The sequence below is a fragment of the Lontra canadensis genome, unplaced genomic scaffold (assembly GCF_010015895.1).
Source record: "Lontra canadensis isolate GAN:19392208 unplaced genomic scaffold, GSC_riverotter_1.0 scaffold82, whole genome shotgun sequence".
NCBI lineage: Eukaryota > Metazoa > Chordata > Mammalia > Carnivora > Mustelidae > Lontra > Lontra canadensis.
The window spans coordinates 1,022,995-1,050,944 of NW_022631076.1; the positions used below are offsets into that span (position 1 = coordinate 1,022,995).

The 27,950-nt window shown below is 47.7% G+C and overlaps 3 protein-coding genes across 9 annotated transcripts in view; 2 read left to right on the forward strand and 1 right to left on the reverse strand.

The window, feature by feature from the left end:
• NEDD4L (NEDD4 like E3 ubiquitin protein ligase) overlaps positions 1–27,950 on the reverse strand; it is a 328,217-nt gene that overhangs the window by 71,485 nt on the left and 228,782 nt on the right. For all 7 annotated transcript variants that reach the window (XM_032882412.1, XM_032882408.1, XM_032882409.1 and 4 more), the window contains one exon: positions 4,547–4,597. In XM_032882412.1, the coding sequence (XP_032738303.1) occupies positions 4,547–4,597 (51 nt within the window). The remainder of the gene's footprint in view (positions 1–4,546; positions 4,598–27,950) is intronic.
• LOC116882188 (SNRPN upstream reading frame protein-like) lies at positions 30–310 on the forward strand. The gene has a single exon (XM_032882415.1). It carries the CDS (start codon positions 71–73, stop codon positions 284–286), a length of 216 nt encoding a protein of 71 aa, XP_032738306.1. The 5' UTR covers positions 30–70; the 3' UTR covers positions 287–310.
• LOC116882187 (small nuclear ribonucleoprotein-associated protein N-like) lies at positions 452–1,354 on the forward strand. The gene has a single exon (XM_032882414.1). The coding sequence runs from the start codon at positions 482–484 to the stop codon at positions 1,202–1,204; it is 723 nt and encodes a 240-aa protein (XP_032738305.1). The 5' UTR covers positions 452–481; the 3' UTR covers positions 1,205–1,354.

Sequence of the window (27,950 nt, forward strand, 5' to 3'; positions counted from 1 at the left end):
GTGTCTGGGCAGAGTGGAGTGGTCGCCGGAGATGCCTGACGGTCTGTTCTGAGGAGCGGGTAGCAGCGCGATGGAGCAGGCCAGGGACCGCTTACACCTGAGACGGACTACAGAACAGCACGTGCCAGAGGTCGAAGTCCAAGTCAAACGTAGGAGGACAGCCTCACTGAGCAACCAAGAGTGTCAGCTGTACCCAAGGAGATCTCAGCAGCAGCAAGTACCTGTGGTGGATTTCCAGGCGGAACTGAGACAGGCATTCTCAGCTGAGACACCGAGAGGTGGTTAAAGCAGTTATTGGAACATCCAGGTAGCTGATTTCCAAGTGAAAAAAACCAGGCTCCCATCTACTGTTTGAAGCTTCTGCCCCAAGCTTGCATTGTTTATAGGAGAACCTGCGTCATACCTTTATCTGTAGCCTTCCCTTAGGTCTTAAGGATCCTGAAACCTTCCTGTGGACACTGGATTTGGTGGAACAGCAACCATGACTGTGGGAAAGAGCAGCAAGATGCTGCAGCACATTGACTATAGAATGAGATGTATCTTGCAAGATGGCCGAATCTTCATTGGCACGTTTAAGGCTTTTGACAAACATATGAACTTGATCCTCTGTGATTGTGATGAATTCAGAAAGATCAAGCCAAAGAATGCTAAGCAGCCAGAGCGTGAAGAAAAGCGTGTTTTAGGTCTGGTGTTACTACGTGGGGAGAACTTGGTATCCATGACTGTGGAAGGACCACCCCCCAAAGATACTGGAATTGCTCGGGTACCACTTGCTGGAGCTGCAGGAGGTCCTGGGGTTGGCAGGGCAGCTGGCAGAGGAGTGCCAACTGGTGTTCCAATTCCCCAGGCTCCTGCTGGATTAGCAGGCCCTGTGCGAGGGGTTGGGGGGCCTTCCCAACAGGTAATGACTCCACAGGGAAGAGGCACTATAGCAGCTGCTGCAGTTGCTGCTACTGCCAGCATTGCTGGAGCCCCAACTCAATACCCACCAGGTCGGGGGACCCCACCCACTCCTGTGGGCCGAGCAACACCACCTCCAGGCATTATGGCTCCTCCACCTGGTATGAGACCCCCCATGGGACCACCAATTGAGCTTCCCCCTGCTCGAGGGATGCCAATAGGCATGCCCCCTCCAGGAATGAGACCCCCTCCACCAGGAATTAGAGGTCCACCTCCCCCAAGAATGCATCCACCAAGACCCTAGGATACCATTGATCATTCTTAAAAAGTCACTTTTTTCCCTGCGATGTGTCTTGTGAAACTGTGTAGAGTGTTTGTGAGCTGTTGTTCCCTCCTTGCTGCATTAATACTAGCTAATAAATGCACAGAGCAATTAAACTGCGAAAAAAAAAAATAAGTGTCTGTCCGCACACATGCACATGAACGCAAATGCAATGAGGTATTTTGTTAATATGGATTTCAAAAAATAACAAAAATAACAAAAAAAAAATTCTATAATTTCAAACATCTGGGCTTTTTATTATGACCTATATTAAATTTTCTTAGTATATCTGACGTGTAGAATTAAAAAAAAAAAAAAGCCTCAGGGAGGGGGTAAAAAAACAAATGATAAATCACTACGTAAAACCGGTGGGGGTTTGGGAACCCCTCTAACAGCTGGAATTATTATCTGAGGAAAGGGGAATCCAGAATCCTACTTTTTTTTACCCAAGCCAGGACACTCGGTCTCACCCTCCCATGTGTCATTCAATATGGTGCCATTTGCCACATGTGGCAAAGTTTTTAAATTTAAATTTTAATTAATTAACCTGAAATAATGATAAATAAATGATAAACTGAAATAAATATGATAAACTCAGCTCTTTAGCCATATTAGCCTCATTTCAAAGGCTCAGCCAGCGCACGTGGCTGCTGTCACGAGTGACAATGCCGGGCTGCGGGAGGGGGAGCTGCTTGCCTGGACCTCGCGGACCCTGGATCACGTCTGAGAGCAAACAGCTGTGCAGGAGCGCATGCTCCATCAGCTAACGGGGCTGCATGAGGTTAATAATCAAAGCCCAGACACCTCCAACCTCGAAAAGGCTCACCTGGCTCGGGAATGGCAAATTTACCACCACAGTACTACATTACTGCTCTCCCTGTCTTTTCTCACTGCTAAGGAGATAATTTTCCTAATCTCTTTAACCTAAACTTCGATGATGTTGACAAAAACTGCCTCTCTAGGCCATATATAATCTGCCTCGACGATGGTCATGTAGCTATCAAGAGCGACCACCCCTGACTCCACAAAACACAATCAAATGCTGACATCCATTTCTCCCAGCCACACTTGTGTTCCCCAAAATATAAGGACACTGTGTGATTTTCCCATGAGCTCCCCTCACGTATGATCAACCTTCCACATGGCAGCCCCTCAAATCCCAAGCCCAAAAAGCTGCGTCCACTCAGAATACGCTCGCTGCGTCTCACCACCACGTGGAAGGTGAAGGATGCACCCTTGGTCCACTCCTGCTTCCTCTGTGGTCCACTTCCCGGACTTCAGTGGCTCAGAAAGCCAGCCCATCGTCAGTCAGGAGACTGCTGCACTCCACGCAAGGTCACCGTCGCGCAGATGTGAAGCAGGGCGCTCCCTCGTGCCCCGGCTCAGGTCACTGAGAAGTTCTCAGTTCCCTCCAGGCACTCACTGGCTACTTCCTTTCACTGGCCGCTTTCTACTCCAGCTTCCAGCCCCCTCACCGCTTCCTCCGCTGAAAGCTCACTCTTGCCTCCACCCAAACCCGAAGCAGCACTGTTCCCTCTACGGCCTCCGTCTCTGGAGAGCAACACTGCTCTGTCCTCTGTGAGTCCTGCGCAACCTTTCTTTTTTTTAAAAAAGATTTTACTTATTTAATTTATTTATTTGACAGATCACAAGCAGGCAGAGAGAGAGGAAGGGAAGCAGAGCTGAGCAGAGCCTGATGCGGGGCTCAATCCCAGGACCCTGAAAACATGACCTGAGCCTAAGGCAGAGGCTTTAACTCACTGAGCCACCCAGGTGCCCCTTCTACCCAACCTTTCAAAACCAACGTGTACTCCCTCGCTCAAACCCGGGACTGTCGGAGCAGGCTGCCTGACAGATCCCACTCACGCCTCTCAGAGACTATTAGTACATCATCTGCCTTGGCCGAGAGTCCGTTTTTATGTCAGGGAAAAGGGTGGCTGGTTAGGGATACCCACAAAAGAACTGGCCAACGCTCACTGCCTCAAAATGTGAGATGACAGCTTCAAACTGAAGAGCAGAAACAGAAGACCCCCAGACACGGAGGTGTATGTCGCCAACACTGTGACTTCCATATCCGCTCAACGGGGCTCTAGAAGGATAACGAGGTTTCTGATGGCTCATGGAGCCGGTCTCACGCACACACAGTCACCCTCCATGAGTACCTTGGAGCATCGGGTTTTTAGACAGAAACAAAAATATTTTAATGGTATCAGTTTTGCTTCCGATTTTTTTGGAAGGGAATATGCTTGAAACCTTTCTTCCTTAACAGCTCCCCTGAGTAAGTAAGAATCCGCTGCTCGCTATCTCATGCCTTCACAACACATCTTCTGAGCTTCCTGGGAAAGACGCAGTCTTTCTTGGTACTTAACATACGGTAAGAGCCATGATTTCAACACAGCGGCAGACTTCCCCTAGGTGGCTTAAGTCATTTTAGTTTATAGACTACTTAAGCATTCGCTCACATGAAGCATTAAAAAAATTAATAAAATGCCCTTGAAAGGCAGAAACGTTGGACTTACCCTCCCCTAGGTGATGCTACTTGAGTCACTTTGTGATGCCCAGAGGAAGAAGGGCCACGATGGGGGACGGGACAAAGTGAAAACCCCGAGCTGATCCGCCTTCCACCAAGGCCTCCGGGTCCTGTCTCCCCTCCTCCCTATACTGCCTCTGGGGCATGCGGAAGACACCTTTCACCTCAGTTATAGGTCAAAAGCCCCCCAAACTCTGCTACTCATCTGAGCAGGTAGGAACAGTAGCAACACCTTGTCCGCTAACTCAGTGTAATTTCTCAAGTTGGAATGGGTGCTTGCAGCTGACAAGCTCACTCAGGACAGTGAGTGAACTTGTCACTTGTGGCTCCATGCTGCCTGAGCAAAGCCATACAGCCGAATCTGGGAAGCACTCGCTTATACGGCTGTAACCCGAGAAACACACTTGTAATTCTAGACAATGGGAATGAATGTCTGATCAGACCCAAAGGATGAATCTGAAAGTAAAGACATTCCATGACAAGGAGGAGGGTGTGACAGAGAAAGGGAGCTACTCCATGATGTGACAAAAGGAAGGCCAAAAGAGGCAGTGGCTGGTGATGGAGACAGGGATACGTGGATGATTTAGAGACGCCTGATTTTCACAATTAAGCTCTCTCCTGTCCCCCCGAAAGGACCACTTTCTAGAAAGGGACAGGGGCCTGAGCACATGCTCTTCGTTTCAGCATGCTCTGAAGTTGCCTTGAGGAAATACTGCTCTGAAATACACCCAACCGGAAACAATCAGAAAGCACTGCTCCCAGCATGCCCCACGAAACAGGTTGACGGTCCTTACCGGGAGATGACTGAGAGGTATGTCCACTTGTCCCAGGAAGTCGTCCCGCGTCTGTGGAGAAGAAAGCGAAGAGTTAGTGTCCCCATCTCTCCACTGAGTATCAACAATCTTAAGTGTTTAGTGTTTCTTTAATACGACGCTTCTGCGGTAAGTCATGGATGAAAGACGCCACCTAAGTCCCGGGTATTGTCACAGTGTTGTGTGGTGACAGTCGGCAGCCCTGTAGGGCGGCTGCTACCCAACTGAATGGAAACAAATCAAGTCTTGGAACTGGGGAGCATGCCTTCAGTAAGGGAAGGGATACTCAGGACCACACAGGGTTTGGGGTCGCAGGTGGCCCAGTTTATAGAGAAGACAGTAATGGAATGTTGGGAACACCCTAGTATTTATTAAGTGCTGTAAAGAGCTTCCTGAGAGCTGAGAGTCCAGGGAAAGTGAAGTAATCTAGTGATTAATAAATCTTAGAAATTACTTCTCACCAAAAAAAAGTGGGGGGGGCCCTCAAGCTTTCAATCTTGTAAGTACGCTACTTTGGAATCCAAGTTCATGGATTAGTTTGCTGGTTAATTTCTGGCCGTAACATACTTCTTCCTGCCTCTGTGCTACCACACAGCATAGATCTTTCTGACTTGAGACTTGGATGACATTCACTTGGAGGAGCTCACAAGCCCCCTTCCAGACTCTGGGAGTCCCCTGGGAAGTCGTAACTCAGGTTTCTGGGGTCACTGGCCTGGACCACAGGGCACCCGACAGGTCTTGCTGCCTCTATGCCCTGCTGCAAGGTGCCTGAATCAGAGCTTCTGACACTCAGGTAACCCCAGGGTGTAAGTCTGTTACCCTTACATAAACACACGTAGTTGCTTCTACCACATTCAAATGCCTAAAAGCTTGGGAAATTCTGTGATCCGACCTGTCCCACAGCCAGCCTGAAAGCCCAAGAGAGAATCCAGACCTCCTAACCCCAAATCCTGGCCTCTTATTTTCACTCTTCCCTGGTTTACTGAGGAATTCTCTAATTTACACAAACTACTTTTTAAATGTATTTGAAAAACCTCTCTTCTCGCATTTATAAAGCAGCATCTGGGAAATACGAATGAGATTCACTGGAATGATCTGCTGCAAGCTCAGGACTGCCTTTTAGGTAGTTAAAAAAATCCTACTAGCTAGAAAGCTACCTGCTTCCTGTCAGTGATGCTTGGAGGACAGTAAAAAATCAGCTACCAACGGCCAGGTGTACAGGAAGCATGAGACTAGCCTCAATCCTCCCGACGGGATTCTCCTTCCTTTTATTTTCCTGGCTGCACCTGCTACAACCCACCGTGGAGGTACCACATCTAACGTGAAGCTACAGGTGCCAATTAATGCTGTAGACCTGAAACAGCAGCCATCAGCGGAAGGTCCAGAAAAGGCAGACATCTTCACCAGCCAAAGTGATGGGGGCATTCCCACTCTCCATTTGACTGATTTAATGTTGCTAGTGGGGATGGTAGTTAACTCCATGATCAAAAACCAGAGGTGTGCTGACTACGAACGGTAAGTTGGACGTCTACATAAATAGTGGTACTGCCACCTGCCCCCGTCCCCTGCTGCCACCAATGAAGGCAAAACATATCAGAAGAAGATAGGCTTATTACCTAAAGGAGTTCCATACCCTCCCATCTCTGAAATGCTACTCCTCAGTTATTAACTTCAATGCATCTAAATAAAAACTTACAAAACACCCACTACCCAAGTTCTGCTGCTGGGGAGAGGTTGTCAGAGTTCTAACCTGGCAAGGGCCCGCAGCTTGGCCCAGGCACCTGCCACTAAAGGGCTACAGGAGTGAAGCAGGTGCCGCGCTCGGGCCACTCTTAGTCTCACTTAATCTGTAGGAGGTGGGCGCTACGATGATGCTCATTTCACAGAACCTAGAGACCAGAGACGTGTGGGACCTCTCCAAAGTAGCCCTGTTTGGGCGGGCTGGTTCTAGAGTCTGGGCTACAAATGAGTACTCCATCCTATGGCTCAGTAACCAGCGGGAAGGCATGGCTGTGCACAGGCTCTGGGCTTTTCCCTGGGACACTGGCTCAGTACAATGTGGACGGGAAGGGACTGTGATGAGAGCAGTGTGACAGGACTGGGTGGAGTCCTATGAAAATGCCCCTGTGGGGCATTCTCTGTGACAGTGTCTCCTGTTTGGACTCTGCTTTCCTCAGGCGGGCAGGTAACTGATCCCCTGGCGTGCCTGAGGTCAGGTTCAGCAGCTGCACTTGGACATGAACAGGTCTTTGCACTCAACGGAACACACCTTTTCTGAAACAGCCAAAGATGAAGCAACCTCGCCCACAGAGCAGACTGAAGGCTCTCTCCGGTTTGCACCAAGGGTGACCGTAGAAAGACCAGATTTTAAAGAAAACAGGTTGAACATAAAATAAAAGTATGGAACAGCACCAGGTTAAAAGAAACAGGCTTACATGAAGGTTTCACCAAACGGAAAGTGTGGTGAGATCTGCATTTTCAAACCAGCCCACTGCTGCCAGAACCATAGAAACTTCAGGAAATGTAAAGCGTTTAGGTTAATGACAACACACCAATTTTATAACACATCTTCAGTTCCACAGAAGATAGCTAGGAGGGGTTCAGAGAGCCTACTCGTGGTCTTTATGGCAAGATGAGAAGCAGGGCCATCTCAAGGACACCCGGGTGGGGCTGCTGTGGCAGGACCCCCACCCATGGGCCCCGCACAGACAACGTTAAGGCCAGCACAGCTTCCTGACGTCCCTGCTGCCACAGGATGACATCTTACACCAATGTTATGAAAATACATTAATCAATTTTCCTAATTTCTACTATGCAGGTATCTCCTGCAAGCAGCAAGTCACCTATGAGAGCCTACAAAGCCAAACCGGTTTCAGTGTGTACAGTGAACACGGGCATTCCTTGTGCTTACTGTTAAGTGTTAAGTAACTGCTGTCCATCCCAGCCTTAATTACCTGTCATGCTATTCTAGAGGCTGAAAATGTGCCGGTTACTAACACGGTTACAAATGTTCCCTTCTGACAAGCCACCAAATTATTTTCCAACGTAATGACAAGGCCAAATGGAGCCCCTGAAACGTGTCAGATAAGGCGCAGCAAAAATCTATATTCCATTACTGGAAACGTGAAGTAACTATACCAGACGCGGTCCTGGAGCCTGCCCACTAGGCGATGATTAACTATCTTACAGACTGTCCTCCCCCCTCCTTAAAATAACTCTCCCCATTTAAATAAAAAGGAAACGGACTAGTGTGTGCCATCGCCACGGAGAGGGAAGCTGCCACCCATGTGAATGCCACTGGAACCTGAAGCCTGGGGACCAGGACAATAGCTCTGGTGAAGCCCTAGGACGGCCCTCGGACGTCTCCCAAGCTTGCCCGCGCACACTGGCCTGGGCTGCCGGCCGTCAAGTGGACACCAGGCTCTGTGGCCCTCACTAAAGAAATGAGAGTCAACTTCTCAAAGAACACAAACAACAGAGACTTTCAGTCTTTAGGTTAGAAGCTAAAGGTCGCATCTAAGGACGTGACGTCAGGAGTACCACAGAGGTTGCAGTGAGAACAGGGCTGGGACTCTGCGTGTCACATGCAAACGGAAGAGAGAGAAGACACTGTGTGGGGAAAAAAGCACCAGAAGAAAGAGAAGGGTGCACGCAGGTACCTCTGGGCAGTGATTTTTTTTAAGATTTACTTATTCACCAGCGAGAAAGCAAGAGCGACAATGAGAGAGAATCTCAAGCAGACTCCCTGCTGGGTGCAGAGCCCAACATGGAGCTTGAGCTCATGACCTTGAGACCATGACCTGAGCAGACACCAGGAATCTGACACTTAACCAACTGGGCCCAGGGCACAGGAGCTGCAATCCCACTGGCAGCCCAGGAGAAGCATTTTTTAGAAGTTCAGGAGAACGAGACAGGAAACAGGAGTGCCTCACATGAACACAGTGATTCAAGAAAACCGTTTCTGTTACATACATCTAAGAATGTGTACTAAGTTATGATCTAAATTTCCTTTTTTGGCCTCAAGATCAAAAGTTTAAAACCCTCTCAAACTACATTAAGCAGAAACCATTCGGTACTACACCAATTGCCTGGGGTTTTATCCTAGAAATTATTAAGCAGTGACTTCCAGGAAGATTATATTTAGAATTTCTCAGGACAAATGGAAGAGACATACAGAGGAATCAGAACACAAACTACAGAAAAAGAATTTGGGAGGAAAGATAGAGCATGACTAGATTTTTGCCTCTTATGAGCTAAGGTACACATCACAGCTCTAACACCAACCCAGAAAAAGAATCCTTGGCCTTTTTTTAAAAAAAAGATTTTATTTATTTACTTGACAAAGAGAAAGAGGAAGAGAGAGAGCGAGCACAAGCAGGGCGAGTGGCAGACAGAGAGAGGGAGAAGCAGGCTTCCCGCTGAGCAGGGAGCCCAATGTGGGACTGGATCCCAGGACCCTGGGATCATGACCTGAGCCGAAGGCACTCGCTTCACTGACTGAGCCACCCAGGAGCCTAACCCTCTGCTTTCCCACCGAACCATTACATGCGACATCCCCATCTGCCCCTTCCTTCCAAAGCACACGGCCCGCACTCTGGCACCGGAACTCAGCCGATGGGGGAAACGGGTTCTATTTTTAGAGTGACTTGGGAAGTATGTGGTATGAATGATCTAAATAATGAATGGCTTCAGAACCTTTTACAGACACTTTTAGACAAAATGTTATAAATATCTGAACTGGATAGCGTCATGTCTGGAGAGTCACCTGAGTGTCGAGCCGCACTTAGTGGCAGGTGCGGTCTACTCCTCACCAAAGCATGAAGCCCGCTGTGCCACCGCACACAAGAGCTTGCTTCTCCCTCTACTTGCCCCACACATCGGCCTTGGCCATGCAGACAGAATGGCTGTGGCTTCTGCAGAGGGTGTGAGTCCAGCCTCCACCCGCCCCACACTGCAAAATCCAATGTTTCAGCCCCAGGTGCCTCTGGCTGTCAAGGTAAATGGCTTCAAAAATAGGTCCCAGAGGTTCCTTCGTCAAACGGTCGAGTGGCATCCCACTAAAAAGCCGAACGTGCCATCACGGGATGCTCCTTGAATGCCCGTGCTCTTGCCAGAACTCACCAGGTAGGCCCCAGAACACAAAACCAAACCAAGTTCAGATATTTTTTCAAAGAAACACATTCGACTTTCACATTGCCCGCCCCTCCGCCATTCAGTTTTCTGAGTTGAGGGATGAGACCTGCCTTCACTGGGACAGAAAAGTGTGTCCTAGAGATGCCGGCTCTTATTTACAACAAACAAGACTTCTGTGCCAGCAAGAAGTCAGGGCAAACCCACGGGACCAGGACCGTTAGAGACTCCTGTGACATCGCACTGGGACGGCAGGCAGAATTTAATCATGCTGGAGGAATGTGTGATGGGGAAGATTATCCGCTCCCCCTTTTTTTAAGATTTTATCTGACAGACAAGTAGGCAGAGAGGCAGGCAAAGAGAGAGGGGGAAACAGGCTCCCTGCTGAGCAGAGAGCCCGAGCAGGGGCTCGATCCCAGAACTCTGGGATCATGACCTGAGACGAAGGCAGCGGCTTAACCCACTGAGCCACCCAGGTGCACCAAGATTATCCCTTTTAAAGGACACTTGGCTCAACATTCAGAACATGAAATCGAAGGAGTGAACAACACCTAGCAGTATGGCGCTGGTGAAGACTGAAGCCGGAGAGGCCAGGCCGGGCCTTCATCGAGGCGCAGCCCCACCCCGTCCCAACGGCTGTGAGACGGCGCTTGTGTATGGACCCAAAGAGACTCCCAGCAGCTGCAGGTAGCTGCTGAGAAGGGGCTGAGAGGTGCACAGTGTCCTCTCCTTCCTCCGTGGGCAGCAGCAGCTCAACAACGTCCAGTCCTCTCCCTGCTCCACACGTAAGCAGACTTCAGGGCCCGGAAATCCCAGCTCCCTGCACGAGGAGCACTCAGCGATCTGAATTTCTGGTCCGATCAACTCTAGACGTGGAAACTATGGGGAAGAATTCTGGGGACTAGACACCCAGAATGGGACTCCTAAAGGGTCCAGAGACAAGGTGCCCTTGTTCCCTACATGGAGAAACTAACTAGCCCTGGGCAACAGAAACAGAATGGGAGCCACACGTAGAACTTGAAAAATTCTAATGATCGGAGTTAAAAGTAAAAAACAGGAACAATTCTAATACTGTATCGTAGTTGTCCGAACACACCCAAAATATCATTCCGACGTGTAACTAAAGCATTTTTACATTCTTTTCACCATGTCTCTGAAACTGGTGCGCATCTCTGGCTCGTGGCAAGCCTTGATCGGGACCACATGGCCCACCTGCTGCTGCATACTGAAGGCACAGACAGACAGACAGACGCTGCAGGAACACCACTGGGGGAGGGACTCGTCTGCCATGGGTCATCTCAGGCAGGGTCCTGAAGAAGAGTTCGCAGGGGGGCAGCAGGGGAGGGGTGTGTAGGCAGAGGCGCTGGGCTGAGGCTCATGGGAGAGTGCGACAGGGGGAGGAAGAGAAGGTACAGGGCGGGGTGGGGGTGTGACTGGCAGGGGCTGCATTTTAGAAAGGTCCCCTGAGTGCTGGAAGGGGAAGTGACTGGAGGAGAAGATGCCAGGGGAGGAAGACGGCTGAGGGGGGTCAAGCTGTCCAGATGAGGCAGCCCGAGGGGCTGGACCATGCAGGTGCGTGCAAGGCTCAGCACTTGCTCAAAAGCATTCTGCTCCTGGACTCTCTGGGTCACTGTGCAATGAGGGATGAGTCACAGACACCGTGTCCTTACCACAGTGTCCACCAGGACACTCAGGACCCAGTGTCACGGCAAACAAAGCAGCACCAGGGACAGTGACGACCTTGACTTCAGTGACAGAAGGCGAATGCACAAGATGGTGCAGGTGGCAGCCACGCAAGGGGGAAGGTGTGGCCAGGCTGCTGTCCCATCAGGGGCAGTGGGCTGCCTGGAGGGTACAGTGTGTCATCACCCATACCGTGCAACACCCGGACACGCAAGTCTCCTCCACACTTCTGTTTGCAGAGAGGTCTTCCCCTTCATACAGGACAAGCTTAGGGACACAGACCAAGGAGAACAGATATGCCCCTACAATTGTTTCCGTCTTCAGGAGAAGGAAGAGGACAGAGGCCGTCACCTCCCATGGAACTGGGGCACAGCCTGGCATTGCAGTGACCCGACACCTGCCACAAAGCTGCCCAGCCACACCACAGACATGGATGGTCTCTTAAAATGTTGTGTCATCCTGCAGCTGTCTGAATTTCTCAAGATTTCAGAGTAATTTTTTCAAGATAAGTATCTCATTTCTCTGGAGAAGTTTTAAAATCAAAATTTTTTGCAAGCAATTTAAGAAACAGAGTATATGCATAAATGAAAAAAAAAAAAAAGTGAGGATACACCTGGATTCTCTCCCAACTCAGCTACTGAAGAACAGACCTCCATACCCTGAAGAAATTCACAACGTACACCTTTAGTAGCCAGAACAGGGTCAGGGAATGATTGGGATACTGGGGAGAAGGGAAGCTAATTACCCAGAAGCCCAATGTTTGATTTCATTGGCACGTGTCCTGCTGAGAGCTCTTCCTCCCACATCTCGGGGCATCTGAAGCTAGCAGTCCGTCTTCCTGCCCGGCTAGCCAATGGGACACTGCTCAAGCAAGCGTCAAGACACTCCATCAAACCCAATGTGGTCTCACTCTTGGAATTTCAATGAGTGGCGAGTCCGAACTAGAGGTTCTACAGGTTTACACCAGGACACCAACTAGCTTTTCATAAAGGTTCCATGAAAACGGCCCTGGCATGAGCTCTGGCACCCCAGGTAGATCCTGGTTGGTCTCCTTTCCGCACTGGCCATCCTCTGGCCGCCATCACGTCTCTGGCCAGTAGACTCCAAGTCTGCTGGGGGAAGAGCTCCAGCCATAGTCTGGGAACGAACTTCAAGACTTGCAAAGACTAATAAGCTAATGTGTGGCTCACCTATCACGTGCCAGAAACCATCGGCTGCCGCTTAAGAAACTTGCCCAAGGTCACGGAGCTGGTAAGCAGTGGCCACACAGTCTGGCTCTGGAGTCCCTGCTCTTTACCACAATATAGAGCCCCCAACTTCATATACCGGGTCTTATGGAAAACCCTGAACAGGCTCCCCTCCTTCTGATATGGAAATCTTTGTTAGCTCGGCTGTGTCCACTCCCACCTCTCCTTGGGGTTATACCTGCCAGATTCAGTGCTTGCAACCTGCCAATTTCTAACATAATCTGGGCTTTGTTGTGTGTACACTCCTGTGTGTGCTTCTCTCTCATCTATATTCTAATAAATAAGTGAAATGAGCAAAGTGACAGGACATGAAATGACAGGGAGCGGAGTGATTTTTCTTCTTTCTACCCACCCTCTTACCCCACCCCCGTATCTTCTACAGTGGAGCTCCGTACACTGAAGAACACACACCTCTGGGACTATACGAAGACTTTCCAGAAACCTGGGCATGGGTGGCTTTAAGGAAATAATTTTCTACATCCTTCCTTCCACATGTTCTCTTCCCCAAACCTGATCTGAGAACAGTGTCTGTCTTCTGCTGCCTTTCCTTTCCTACCTGCTCTTACCTAAATCACAACCCGCCCCCTCCTGCTTTCCGAAGAAAGATGTGCTTCTCACCCATCCTGAGGCTCGCCAGCACGCACCTGGCCGGGTATAAAAGCACAGAGTGAAGGGAAGGCTTTGAAAAATGCACAGCCCCAGGGGGAGAAAAGAGAGTGGCGAGAACATGAGACAGATTATTTCACTACTGCCTGGGTGACAGGCTCACGGAGTGGAAAGTCTTGCTTATCTACCATTCATCCACCCAATTTTCTTATTTAATTTTTTAAAATAAAGTCAGATTTTTAGTGACAGGGAATAAGCTTCATATAGCTGTTTTAAAGAATAAGGAATGATTTTGTTAATTTTGTGGCAGGTATTTTCCATAAAATGAGCATGTCTGCAATTACAAAATGAAATTTCCAAATTTTTCAAGTATCTGCTACACGAGAAATTACATCTCTTGCAATTACTGGACTAATAACTTACTGAGCTGCTGACAAATTACAGGTGTCAAAAAATATATGAGAAAAAAATTTCTTATAAAATGTGTGACACATGGCTTTTTCAAATTTTTCATAAGGTTTGCTAAGCAAAAATGTTTGGAGACTACAGTTTCAAGTGTATCATCTATCAGGATGTCAAGCCATTAATTAGGTTATTTTTTTATTAAAAAGTTTCCCTCAAAGCTCATTAAGTATTTAGAGCTTCCTCCTCTGGGGTACAGGATTTGTAGACAGCAATGAAAGTGGAAACAAAAAGGAAAACTGGAAACGAAAATCACCTCCTTTCTATAAACAATGTTGGTGAGAGACATAGTCTGGAGAGGGAAACTTCCAAGCTTTGTGAAAATTACCCAAATGATTACATAACATGTAGCTTAAGAGTAAGCCATTTAAAATAAATCTGAAGGAGGAGGAGAAATTTATGTCAATATAAGGTTCTGGCAGATGGGAATTTAAGACTGGACTGTGGCCCCTCTTCCACTCCCCACAAGCTACTGAGGCCACCCTGGGACACAGAACACAGAACCCAGCCCCCCGCCCCCACCCCTTCTAGTCTCCAGAGACAGAATGATGTCAACAGGTTCCCGAGTCGGGTTTTCCTGAGCAAGACGGGCAGGACTGAAGCATGGAGTTAACCAAGGGTTCTCTAGGCCTGGCTGGACATTATAAACTCCTGAGAAGTCCCAAAAAAAAAAAAAAAAAAAAAAAGAGCCCAGGTACCCAGCCCTCTCCTAGACAACAAAATTTCTGGTAGAGGGGTTCAGACACAGGTGTCCTTCAAAAACACTCTAGCTGCGGGCCGCCTGGGGGGTGCAGTTGGTTAAGCATCAGACTCTTGCTTTCAGGCCAGGTCAAGATCTCAGGGTTGTGAGAATGAGCCCCATGTCACGATCCATGCTGGGGGGTGGGGGTAGCTGCTGCTTAAGATTCTTCCTTGGCCCCAGCCACCCCCTAAAAAAAGCTCTCCAGCTCATTCTTACCTGTGGCCAGGGTAGACAGCTACTGAGTGGACCTCTCTGGTCTCCTTTTCCAAGAGAAACTGATTACCTGTGAATTTCTACCTGAGAAACTAGCAGAATTTCGCTTATCAGCAAGCTGACATTAAGCTGCAATCTCTAAAAGTATGTGACCGCTTCCCCTGCCTCTCCTCTCCGTCCCTTCTGCCCTCGTCTGTGCCTCTATGGACCCCCCAAAGGAAAATGAAGCTGGACCCATTTACTACCCAAGTTGGTTAAAGAACTGCCTGGGTCTAGAATGTGGTTGAGATGGGGGAGGGGGGTGCATTCTGGCTGCCCCTCACTGGAACCCTAGCCCTTGGGCTGATAGTGCTGGGACAGGAACAGGGATAAGACTCACAGGTGCAGACAAGGCAAAGGGATTTCACTGGTTGTGGCCAAGGACTATGTGCCTGCCACTCTAATTCTGGGGCCAAGACAACAAACCGCCTTTCAGAAAAGAATCCGAGAATGAGATTCTCAGAAGACACCTCTAAAGGGCAAATCGGAGACCAGCATCTCTACCCGTCCCTCTCAAGCAGGTGCTCACCCTGTCTGGCTGTGACCATCCCTTGACAGAGTAGAGCGCTCACTGCGGGGGCCAGCAGAAAGGGCATAGGCTTTGGACGCATATGTGTCGACTCCAAAATGCCATGTCTGTCTAGAAGTAGCTGAATAACCAAAGGCAAATTTCTTAATCTCCACCAAAGGCCAATCTTCTCATCTGTAAAATGGGGATGAAAACGACTTCATCTTGCATAGTCACTGGATATTAAGTGGGACAATTAGAGTCAATAAATACTACTCCTAACTCAATCTCAGCACCACTGGCATCTGGGGCTAGATAATTATTTGTTGGGGGCTATTTTATGTTTTGTAAAGTTTTTAGAAACACCCTCTGGCTTTTACCCACAACATATAGCAGCAATCCCTGTTCCCCAGCTGTGGTAACCAGATGATGTCTGTGAACACTGTCAAGCACAGAGGGTTGTGGTGGGGGGGAGCTTGAGGGGGGTTTGGGAGGTGGGTGGGTCAGCTGAGAACCACTGTCCAATTCTGCTTCCTTACCCTATTCTTTGTAAGGTGTTCATGCCACCTTTGGGCAATTCTTTAAAGAATGTTCTGGTGATCTGTTGTTCATTTTTCAACTCCCACTTCCTTAAGTGCCAGGGAGCCTCTGTGTAACTAGAACTTTCTATAATGAGAAAGTGGCAAAGCAGAGATTTGAACCAAAGCCTCTCTGACCCCAACACTTAACATCTGTTTCCACAATATTGTGTCATTTCTTCGGGACTAATCACTCTACACAGTGAATGGGACAGCTCAGTCACTTACCTGAAGAAAGTTATCTGGTTCTTATCCTTATCCTGGTTTCCTTTCCACCTCTGGGGTGTGTGTGTGTGTGATCGATCAATCGATTGACATATTTATTGATTTAAAGAGAGGTCTGCAAGCCAAGCGACATGCACCAGACTATTTCCTACCTAACGGAAGAGCACCAAGTGTGACAGTTCACTACATGGCTGCCAGGAAAGTCCCGAGAAGCAGAGACAAGGCTGAGCTCCCGCCTGCCTGAGTTGTGTCTCAAAACAAGAGCAAAAGTTACACAGTTATCAATCAGGAAGGAACTGAAGCTCTGGGCCAAAAACATTCCCAGGACAAGGAGCCGTCCTGTAGAGAGCCGGAACAGGGAGTGTGCAGGGGCTGGTGCTGAAGCCAAGAGGACTAGGGACTCAGGAGAGAGAGTGTGTGAACGAACTTCAGACAAAAATCACAGAGGAGAGGAGCGCCTGGGGGGCTCAGTCAATTACCCGGCTGCCTTCGGCTCAGGTCGTGATCTTGGCGTCCTGGGACTGAGCCCCGCATCACGGTCCCTGCTCAGCAGTCTGCTTTCTCCCTCTCCTCTTGCTCTCCGCCCCCACCCTCGCCGACCCATGCTCGCTCAATCTCTCTTGCTCACTCAAATAAATAAAAAATCATTAAGAAAAAATTTCCAGGGGTGCCTGGGTGGCTCAGTGGGTTAAAGCCTCTGCCTTCGGCTCAGGTCATGATCCCAGAGTTCTGGGATCGAGCCCCACATCGGGCTCTTTGCTCGGCGGGGAGCCTGCTTCCCGCTCTCTCTCTGCCTGTCTCTCTGCCTACTTGTGATCTCTGTCAAATAAATAAATAAAAATTAAAAAATAAAAAATTTCCAGGAGAAAAATCCCCCAGGACCCCCTTTCAATATCACACCAGATCTTGAACAATCAAACCACTGAACAAGCACTGTAGGTACCAAAGTTTAAGTCTTTGCTGATGCCTCAACACACGTGGTAAACTTAGCCGAGGGAAGTTGTGACTTTCTCTTAGAATTACAGGGACTAGCATTCATTCAAGTGCCCGCACACAGTGCGAATGTCAGAGGCCTATCCACGTCGCCTGTAAAACCCATGGGCCTAGGATGCCCGGAGCAAGGCCGTCGGGGGGCAGGGCTGCCTAAGGCTGATGTACTACCAACCTGAATTCGGAGCCCGCAGTCCTCCCTGGCCCCGCCTTGGTCCTGACCTTGACACCCACCTGTGTGGCACCATCTGCCCTGCACCCACAGCTCTAAGAACAGGGAGGCATGGTCTCTGAGAAGTCCAGCTTCCGCACCACAGGTGTGGCTCTGATGCACCCGGGAGAGAACCCTCAGGGGCCGGGGGGACAGCCTGCTAGGGCTGAAATGGGGCAGGGACCAACTCGCTGGGTAACTTCAGGCTCTAAGCCCTTCCCGGACCAGATTCCTCAACTGGAACGTGGGGCTCTGATCACCTGTACCTCCAAGTTCATAAACGGTTACACACCTCAAAGGTCAGCATACGTGGAAATCTCAGGCGAGTCACAACTGAACATTATGAAGCTTCTATTATTAGGGAGTATTTTAAATGCAGAGATGAGGAATGGGAGGACGTGGGGTCCCTGCCAATCCCAGCCAACTGGAAAGCCAACAGCTATTTTCAGAAACTCGGTGGGTTCCATTAGTCTGCTGTCCAGTCAAAACCCTTTTCTTGTATTGCCAAGAGTTTAGCATGCACAGTTTGAGAAAACCTTTGTTCTATCCTGTGAAGGCAAAACAGATGAAAGAACTCTAAAAACAGAATCGACGATTATAAAATTAATTATCCCTTAAAAAAAAAAAAAACACATGGAAATGAAACGTCGTGTTAGGGACCAAGATGGAAGACCCAAGGAAGACTACAAAACTTGTCTAAGCTTAGAAATGCTCCCGCCTTTTTTGTTTTTTTTTTTTTTTGTTTTTTTCTTAAGTTGATCTGAGGGGTGCCTGGGTGGCTCTGTCAGTTAAGTGTCTGATTCTTGGTTTCGGCTCAGGTCACGCAGTCATGAGATCAAGCCCCATGTCAGGCTCCAGAGCTCAGCGTGGAATCCGTTTCAGGTTTTCTCCCTCCCTTCACCCCTGCCCCAGTGGCACAAGCTTGCTCGCTCTCTGAAGTAAATGAATAAATAAAAAATCTTTAAAAAAAGCTGATCTGTTGTGAGGTTATTCAACTTACAACTAAGTTATACCTGAGCGTCCATTTACGTATACACTGGGTGTGGGGAATGTCAACCCTATAATCCGGAAGAAAACTGTCCCACAGGCAGGGATCCCAGGGCCGGATGGCAAGAGCCAACCACATCTATGCAGTGACCTGGCATGAAGCAGCACTGATCCCAGGTCGCCAGCCTCACCTGCCTAACGCACCGAGCTCTTTAGTTAATACTCCCCCAAGCTGTGACATCATCACACTGCCCGCCCCCACCCCAGGTGCACAATGGTGGGCTTCGAAGGTCAGGGAACAGCAGGGCATGGGGACAATGACTGACCGCACAGGTGAATCACCTTCAGACCTGGGTTTGGGGTCAGGGCAAAATTGGGGGCATCCTGAATGTTCCCAAGAATTCTGCATTCAACTCCATGACACTTCCAAGGCTTAAGACAAGAGTGATGACTTTCCCATAAAAACCTCTAGGTAGAATTACGCAGTAAAATCTTCTATATAAGCTGGGGGTGGTCCACCTCCTAAATGTTTGCATGACACAATTCATTTTTTAGCCATAAATCAACAATGACTATTAGCATATTTGGGACACTAATTCCCTGTCCACATTCTAAGTGTTTCACAGAACTTGTCTCCCTTAGTCCTTCTAAAGATTTTTATTTTATTTATTTGACAGACAGAGATCACAAGTAGGCAGAGAGGCAGTCAGGAGAGAGGCAGGAAAGCAGGCTCCCTGCTGAGCAGAAAGCCCGATGCGGGGCTCAGTCCCAGGACCCTGGGACCATGACCTGAGCCAAAGGCAGAGGCTTTAACCCACTGAGCCACCCAGGCGTCCCTCCCTTAGTCCTTCTATCATGCATGTTACAGAGGAGTGAACTAAAGCAAAGAAAGGCTCAGGAATTTGTCCAACGTCAGAGAGGTGGGGTAAAGAGCAGAGCCAAGGTTTGAACTCCTACCCAACCTATATGGATAGTCTAAAACTCCCATAGGCTTGGCTGCCTACTAAAAACCCTAATTCTGGGGCGCCTGGGTGGCTCAGTGGGTTAAGCCGCTGCCTTCGGCTCAGGTCATGATCTCAGGGTCCTGGGATAGAGTCCCGCATCGGGCTCTCTGCTCAGCAGGGAGCCTGCTTCCCTTCCTCTCTCTCTGCCTGCTTGTGATCTCTGTCTGTCAAATAAACAAAATCTAAAAAAAATAAAAAATAAAAAAAAATAAAAACCCTAATTCTTAGATCTTTTGGGGGTGGGGGGGCTGAATAAAAATCTTACCCAGATACTAACATAATTTGTCTGTCCCTTCAGGAACAAGTATATAAGACCTGGCAACAGATCATAAATGGACCAACTACATTTGGAGAATTACAAACTTAAGCCTCACTTGGGATACCATCTTGAAGAAGACTGGGAAGCGTTAACGATGTGAGTCTTAGACTTATAAACATCAGCATCTTTCCCAAACTCCCCACTACTCTAATCCTGACCGACTTTCCCATAGAAACCTCTAGGTAAAACTATGCTTTCATGGTACTAGTCCTGTTTTTTAACCTTGTGATTTGCAGTCATCAGCCAGTACAGGGGAGTGAAGGGGCCAGTACAGGGGAGGAGACTGCTTATCTACTAATTCATGAAATACAACCCACTTACATCCGTTTCAGGACCCTAGCTGGAAAGCTGCCACGGGTGGTAAAGTGGGTCTACCCACCCACAGAAAATAATTTAGGGCATTTCAACGCCACAATGATGAAGACTAGCTTCAGAGTTAAATTTTCAAAAGAAACTTAAAATATACTCTATTTATACAAAGGTCCTGAAAAAATTTCTTTTTGATTCATTAGCATATATTACATTTTTCTTTTTCGGCATCCATCAGAGTAAATGTGTGTATACATAATATAGATCTTCACATAGATATCCACATACAGAATGCATTAACACATATGTATATATGTAACATATAATAAATGTATATATGCATACATACACACACACACACACACACACACACACACACACACACACAAATCTTAGTGTCTACCTAGCCAGGAAATCTACCAGTTATCATTTCAGTCAAACTTGGTCTCTGCCCCTCACCCCGCAAAGGGGCCATTACACACAAGATGGCAGCTGGACAAGGGAACTGGGGTGACACCTGCCCTAATTGCTTCTTCCTATGTGAGTGGCTGAGTGTGGAAGGAATCTTCTTTTTTCTTGAAATTCAAGTAATAATTTTAATGAGATAGAATCATGAACTCTAGAACAATTACTGTTCAAATCAGACCAAATGGAGTTCAACCACGTGCTTCCTTCAGCCCTCTCACATACAGAGATGTGTGTGCGCATGTGCGTGCCAGCACCCACACATCACAGATGAGAAAGAAACGCATATGCAAACATTCGAGAGCTCTGATTCAAGGAAGTATTTTGAAGGCAACTGTCACCATTAAATGTAACTGCTGTGTAATCCTCAGCCTTGGTACAAATCATTAGCTACAGTTGGCAACTTAACCATTTATTTATTTAATTTCAAGTTCTACTGGAAGAAACATGCTATGCTGCAATTCAAGAAGCCCTGGAGATGAAAATTATGGGGACACATTGTCATATAAAATGTAATTTAGAAGACTGGTTTATATCCAAGTTGAAATGGTATCCTGAGAAATGCTGAATTTGTCATCATGCGCTTGTTGGGGGGGCCAGACAGGACAGTGTTTGATTACTTGGGACAGTGTGCTCAACAGAGCCAGTAAACTGACTCCCCCGGCCTTTTTTTTTTTTTTTTTTTTTTTTAAAGAAACAAGGGGAGAGAGAAGGAAAAGACAAACTTCAGTCAACACTATATATGCATTAGCTCATTTTCATCCCAAAAAGTCTGAGAGAGGTACCATTAGCCCTATTTTGAGGATGAGAAGAGTATGGCTTAGGAAGGTTAAGCAGCCTACTCCAGGCACCCACAAGCAGGGTGACCCCCAGGTAGCACAGACCCAGCATTCAGACTTGGACTGGGCTCGTGTTCCAAGCTGTCACTGCTCATTTAGTTTAGATGACCAGGGTCCCTGAGATTCACCGCACACCAGGCATCCTTGAATTCTTATCAACATCATGCCATCGGTAACAAAGAGAAATTCGGGGGACTTCAAAATACATTCAGAAAAAAATAACTGTTTTTCTTTTTACTGGGCTACTTCCACAACTTTCACTAAGGTAGAGAACATTTATGTAGATGGGCTGAGCTAGGATAAAGTCAATGAGCCCAAACAATAAAACAGGACACTGTAATAAGACTGATTCCACCATAAATTTAAATTTCTTAGACCCTAACATGGATTCACAGAGGTGATTCTACTCATGCCTGTTCGTACAGAAGCATTATCTCTGAATTGCTGCTTCAAGAATCTGAAGTCCCACTGTTCTATCAGAGAAGAGAAACCAAACAAGAGACAATGCACCATACAACCCAACAGGAAAGATGAGGACACACAGGAAGGCAGGCTTGCTGGAGGCAGCTCTCGGGAAAGAACCCAGAGGCTAGAAAAACAATGGGGTGGGAAACATCAGGGCTGGGCTGGAGCCGATTATCTACTAAATTTCCCAGGGTCAGGTGTTCCCACATCCGTGCAGGCCAAGGGTGCAGCTCAGGGACTCCCCAACAGTCGCTGTGGGTACCACGTTCTGATTCTTAGGATCTGATGCGACCCTGTTCTTAGGACTTGCTGTACACGTCCATCGCTTGCATTAAAATCACAAACAACCTGGGGGCAGGCCCCGCTTTGTGTGTCTCCGTATCTTAGCAACAGCACCAACACATAGTAGGTTCTCAATAATCACTCAGTTTAGTTTCAGAGTAAAATGACCCTTGGAGGATATAATCAGAAATCTCCAGTTCTCTCTGCAAGCTGTCCCAGTTGGCAAAAATGGGGCAGAGCAAGCTGAACATAACGGCCTGCGAACGTATCAGGTCCCCATCCCTGGAACCTGTATGGGTCACCTGCAGGTTTTTACAGGTGTGACTAAATGAAGGATCTTGGGATGGAGAGAGGACCGCAGACTATCCAGGTAGGCCTAAATTGAACCACCGGCGTCCTTACAGGAGAAATGCAGAGGGACATCTGACAAAGCAGAGAATACTGTCAACATGACCTCGGAGGGCAGAGACCAGAGCGACCTAGCTGACCCAGCCGCAAGGGAGTGGATGTTGGCAGCCCAGGAGGCGGGAGGCGGCAAGGGATGGATTCTCTCACAGAGCCTCCAGAGGGAGTGCAGTCCTGCTGACAGCCTCCCGATAGCCCAGTAACACGACTTTGAACTTCTGGCCTCCAGAATGGAAACAGAGTAAGTGCCTGTGTTTTTTTTGTTTTGTTTTTTGTTTTTAGTTTTTAAGATTTTATTTATTTGACGGATAGAGATCACAAGTAGGCAGAGAGGCAGGCAGGCAGAGAGAGAGAGAGGAGGAAGCAGGCTCCCCGCTGAGCAGAGAGTTCAACGTGGGGCTCGATCCCAGGACCCTGAGATCATGACCTGAGCCGAAGGCAGAGGCTTTAACCCACTGAGCCACCCAGGCACCCCAGTTCCTGCATTTTTGAGCCAGGTCTGTAGTAACTAGTTAGAGGGCAGCCACAGGAAATGCATACACAGGCAGACCACCAAACATGTCCAAAAACATGTTTAGGAGGAAAAGAACGGAAGCTCCAGGAGATGCCTCGCCCATCGATCACCTGAGCAGAACACTCCTGATGTGCATCCAGAAGACTGAAACCGCCAGGACATCCCGTTCTTACCCAGAGGGCTTCCTGACTAGTGGTGCTGCGAGGTTCTATGCAAAAAACGTTTATTCTGGGCAGGCCCCCAACATGAAAATGCTATCCACGGACCAAACTCAGATTCTGCAAGAGAGATCAGGAGGCCGTCTGGGGGTCTGCCCCGACCTCACTTTCCGAGGCGCTCAGTAACAACGGTGGAGATGTGCCAATACCTTTCCCATCCTGCCCAAAGCTTTTCCTCTGTGTTCACAGACCAGGAAGAAGTTTCTTCCTGGAAATGCAAATAAGACATAAGCAAAAATGAAATCCCTTTTTCTACTCCAACCCCCCTTCAAATGTCTGTTTAAAACAACTATTTCCCCCTGCGCTCCCCCTGCATAAAACTCACAGGATTCTGAAGAGAACCCCTATTATGTGCCAGCTACATCCCTTCTCAACAACCAAAATTCTCCCCATTTCTGTGTGCCTGCCCTCGGAGCCCAGGAATAGCCATCTGGTTGTATGTCTACTTCCACACAAGTCTCTTAAAACTGTCCTCCTTCACAGTGTTAGCACACGAGCCTGAAGCAAATGCTGTTAACACCCATCATGCTTTTGGGCTCCTCACACTGTTGTTCCTGAGGCCACGTGACTACCTGAGAGTGTGGGGAGGGATTTAAATTTTATTTGAACCACAGAACCAAGAAACTTGGTTTTCTTTTAAAACCAAGCCCCATGGGCTGTTCAAAGACTTGAGGGCTTTGTTGTGGGCGCTGTTTAGGACTATTTAATAATGATGATCATTAGAACCAGAAGACACAAGGTACAGTGTGAAATCACTCCAGTGCTTTCACCTGGGAGCTCAAACATGGTGTGTGTGTTGGGGGGGGGGGGATCACCTACTCCAGCAGTTTAATCAAATATAGGACAGTGAGAATGTTGAAGAAAAACATATACTTGTGGCACAGAAATCAAGTCGCATGCTGACGGCTCCTGGTTCTTGATAAAGCAACTATTGCATTCATTTCAGAACTGCCGTATTTTTACTCAGCCCTTCCTAAGAAATCTGTAGGAACAGCTGCTGGGTTGAAAAATAAGACACTGAATTTGGAGCCATGCAGTGAAAGTGCTTCCCCTCAACCCTAGACGCAATTTATTCTAAAAAAAGGGAATCCCAAAATGAATCCAAGTCAGACCATATTCAACAGACTCGGTAAGACACCCCACCACGGATCATGAAAGCCTTCTCATTATCTTTGTTATCTAAATTAAGTGAGAAAATATTACCAGAAGGTGGCAGGAAGGGGGATCCTTTAGTTTATTTTGAGAAAAAGCAGCAAGCCAAAAATGTGATGTGCATTTCCACAGCAGCGACTCATTACCAGATTTCTCCTGTGCTCACATGAGAAGTCAGTATAAGGTTATGAAGGTCAGTAAAAATGGACCTTCAGGGGCACCTGGTTGGCTCAGACAGTGGAGTGTGTGGGTTCTCAGCTTGATTTCGGGGTTGTGACTTCAAGCCCCCCACACTGGGTGTGGAGATTACTTAAAAAAAAAAAAAGGGGGGGTCTTTCACATCACTAAAGACAACTGGTATATGCAAAATTTCCTAGGGGCCCCAGGTGGCTCAGTCAATAAATGTCCGACTCTTGATTTCGGCTCAGGTCATGATCTTAGGGTTGTGAGACTGAGTCCCCATTTCCGGCTCCGTGCTCAGTGAGGAGCCGCTTCTCTCCTTTATCTCTGTTCTCCCTCTCCTCCCTCTACATACACTGTCTCTCTCTCTCTCAAATAAAGAAATAAATCTTTAAAAAGAAGAATGTTTCTTCTTTTTTAAAAAGAAGATATTCCGAATATCAAGATTCCCTTACTTGGAGTAAACAGGAGATCTAAAACGAACAAATCACAAGAACCCATTATTACACAGCAGAGAATATAAGGGTCAAAAACAGTAAGATGTTTTGCAAAGACTAGGCTATGTTAATTCAAACTTTAAATAAATAAGAGCATAAATAAGAAGTTTATTATTACATGATCATAGCACATGGCTGGTGTATTCTTAAGACGAGCTTTATGGCACACAACCTGGGTTATTAAAATTACTGTGCTTTTTAATGACATGATAATCATCCCATGTGCAAGAGTTGACATCTTCTTGCTATTCCAAAGTGGGATTTATTACTAGTTTAGAGGTAATTTGTTCTTTAAATTAAAACCCAGCTAGACTAGTGGCTTAACTACCGGGGCACTGATTTTGCCAAGAACAGAACAAGGCAGTTCTCAGCTTCATAAAGTAATTCTATTAAGAAACATGATCCAAGAGTTAATGAAGAATCCAAGGATGCAATTATCCCACAACCAAAAAACAAATCTGAGTACCAGGTAAACACCAATCCATTTTGCTCTGGTCAAGTACAAACGTCACGGTCTTGTTTGACCAGTTTTTCCATGAACCCCTAACTTACACACCTGGACATCACCCAGCTGGACAGGTTAAAACAGCAAAATCGATTCAGGAGAAAACTATTACCTTAGACATATCCTAGCCCAAAGACAGGTCCATTTATTTTTGGCTATCCTAAGCTAAACTCATACAAAAGAATAAAAAATTACATAGGTGTCAATTCATGTGTTTTTAAGATGAATATTCTATGGGTGAAATGATTTCACTTTCCAGACTGAGTTCTATTTTGCAGACGTTCATTTTTTAAGTACACTGTAATCTAACCATCCAAAAAACGTTAAATACTGAGGAGCTAACATTCCCTATACTCACTCACGCTAAAAGAGTAATATGTAACAAACTTATTCATGTAACAGTTAACTGAGCATTTAGTCGCATTATAAAGCATGACAACGTGTGGAGTATGAGAAAATGCCTACAACTCTGAACCTTCCAGGAGCTTAGAGAAAAGGATGTAAGGGGGGATTTACCCAGAAATACTGGTAACTACAGGGCAGAGTGTAACACCAGCCACGATCAAGGCCAAAGTCAAGTACTATAGGCAGCAGAGAGGGGCAGCGAGGCGTGGGTGAGGGTGCCCATGGAGGGGCCAAGGGAGTCCTGCCAAGGGAATCAGGAGTGGGATAGGGCGGCAGGCTGAGGAGGAAGCAGAAAGGAGACCCCCTCCCAGGCAGGGCCAGGCAAGAGCTCCTGGGAAATGGAACACCCAGGAGAGTGAGAGGGAAAAGGCCTACCCACCACCTGGGAAACCTGGGCAAGGAAGGCCCAGAGCCCCATGAGGCATCTGGATTCCCGCTGGAGGGCACTAGGAAGTCAGAGAGGCAGCAGCAGGGATGGAGGTGTAGGAACTCGCTCAAGGTCAGCTCGTCCTTGAGTCCCCACAGCCACGTGGCAATGGGAGGGAACGTACTGTTTAATCTCCTGAAATGCTTCCACACCTGAGGCCAGCGGTACCCACGGGTTCCTCCTGTGAGCACTGGAAGGCCCGTAGCACCTGGGAGTCCAAGTTCTCCCTCCTGTGAACCCCCAAGCCTGGGTTCGTTCATGCTGCTTCTCCCACTGGAGGCTTCCAGGTAACGGATGGCCGGATGGCCGCACAACTTGGGGGAGGGAGGGAGGGAGGGAGGGAGAGTGTGAGAGTGTGTGTGTGTGTGTGTGTGTGTGTGTGTACGTGAGTGCGTGCATGCACCATGTGCTGTGGTTTGGATAGGAGAAGCGAGAAAAGGAAAATCACCCCTAGCTACTCTTCACTGTTATCCATGGGGGGAAATCCTTGGAAATTCCTGTTTATCAACAATTATCAATGGCACATTTTCTGTCCCAACTTACTTGTACCCAGCCACACTTTAGCTTTAAAAACGGATATATCAGATCAGTGTCTTGGAAAATACCAGACATGAAAACGAGTGCTGTCTTTCTCAGGCCAACAGTACACCAGAGGCAAAAACCCATTCGCTGTGTGCCAGTGAGCTGGTACAGTGGGAAATTAGCCATCCAGTTATTCTCAGGGCTCAGAAAGTAGCCAACGGACATGGAATTGGCTTCATTAAATCAGTCCGATTAAAACTGACCCTCTGGTGAAGGACGTATCATACCACACTCTGATTCTAATATAAATAATACTGCTCGTGAATTATAATCATTGCTTAGCACTTTTCAGTTCTCTCTCCTTCCTAGATGCAGAGAGGACAGTGTTTCCCAGCCCTCTGGCAGTCAGGCAGGGGCCGTATTTCTAGTTTGGGGCAATGTATTCAGAGGAGGGGGTGACAAGTGTCAGGCCAGAGTGGAGGCTGGGAAAAGCTCCTGTGCGAGCTTCCATGGGTCTGGGTGACCACGTGGACTGGAATGCCCACTGACCTGGGATGGCAGGTAGCAGGAATAAGAAATAAACCCTGGCGTGTTCCGCTAAGATTCTGGTGGGGGAGGGGACAGGAGAGGCGGTGTGCTAACATACCTCTCTATTTTAATGACCACCAGCAGCCAGCTTCCCACCGGACACCCAGCAGAAAAACAGGGTGGCTACTTTGTGGCCAGAGGACAAGTCTCTACAAGACAGACTGTTAACATGTCAGCAAGAATCATCAGTTTCTTTTCATCAAAGGGAAACTGGCTACAGTTTCAGCCCCCATTCCAACAGCACTAATCCTGTGCTTGAAAGTCATGCTAACATGTTTTCTCGCTCCAAACTGTGGAAGACACTGCAGACATTCTTTTCTCACACGTCATTTCTAATCATGTTGCTTCATATAAACACTGTTTTCATATGCAACAAGATAAGGGATTACATATCTATTTTTAGATGCTCTACCAGCTCTGGGCCTGGCCCATGTTGTTTATATACATTTGGAGTGACCTTCAAGGTTTTGTGCCCTCTGCTGTTCCGCCTTTGCCAGGAGAGCGAGACTGCCTCAGCAAGAAGCAGGGCGTTGTGCGGGCGACAGGAAGTATGATCTATTTTGTCCTGCCATTAGGAAGGCCAAACAATCGGTTCGGATCTATTTTAGATCATCCAAACAATGAACGTGGACCTATTTTTATAATATTTTGCACTATTAAGATTAGCAG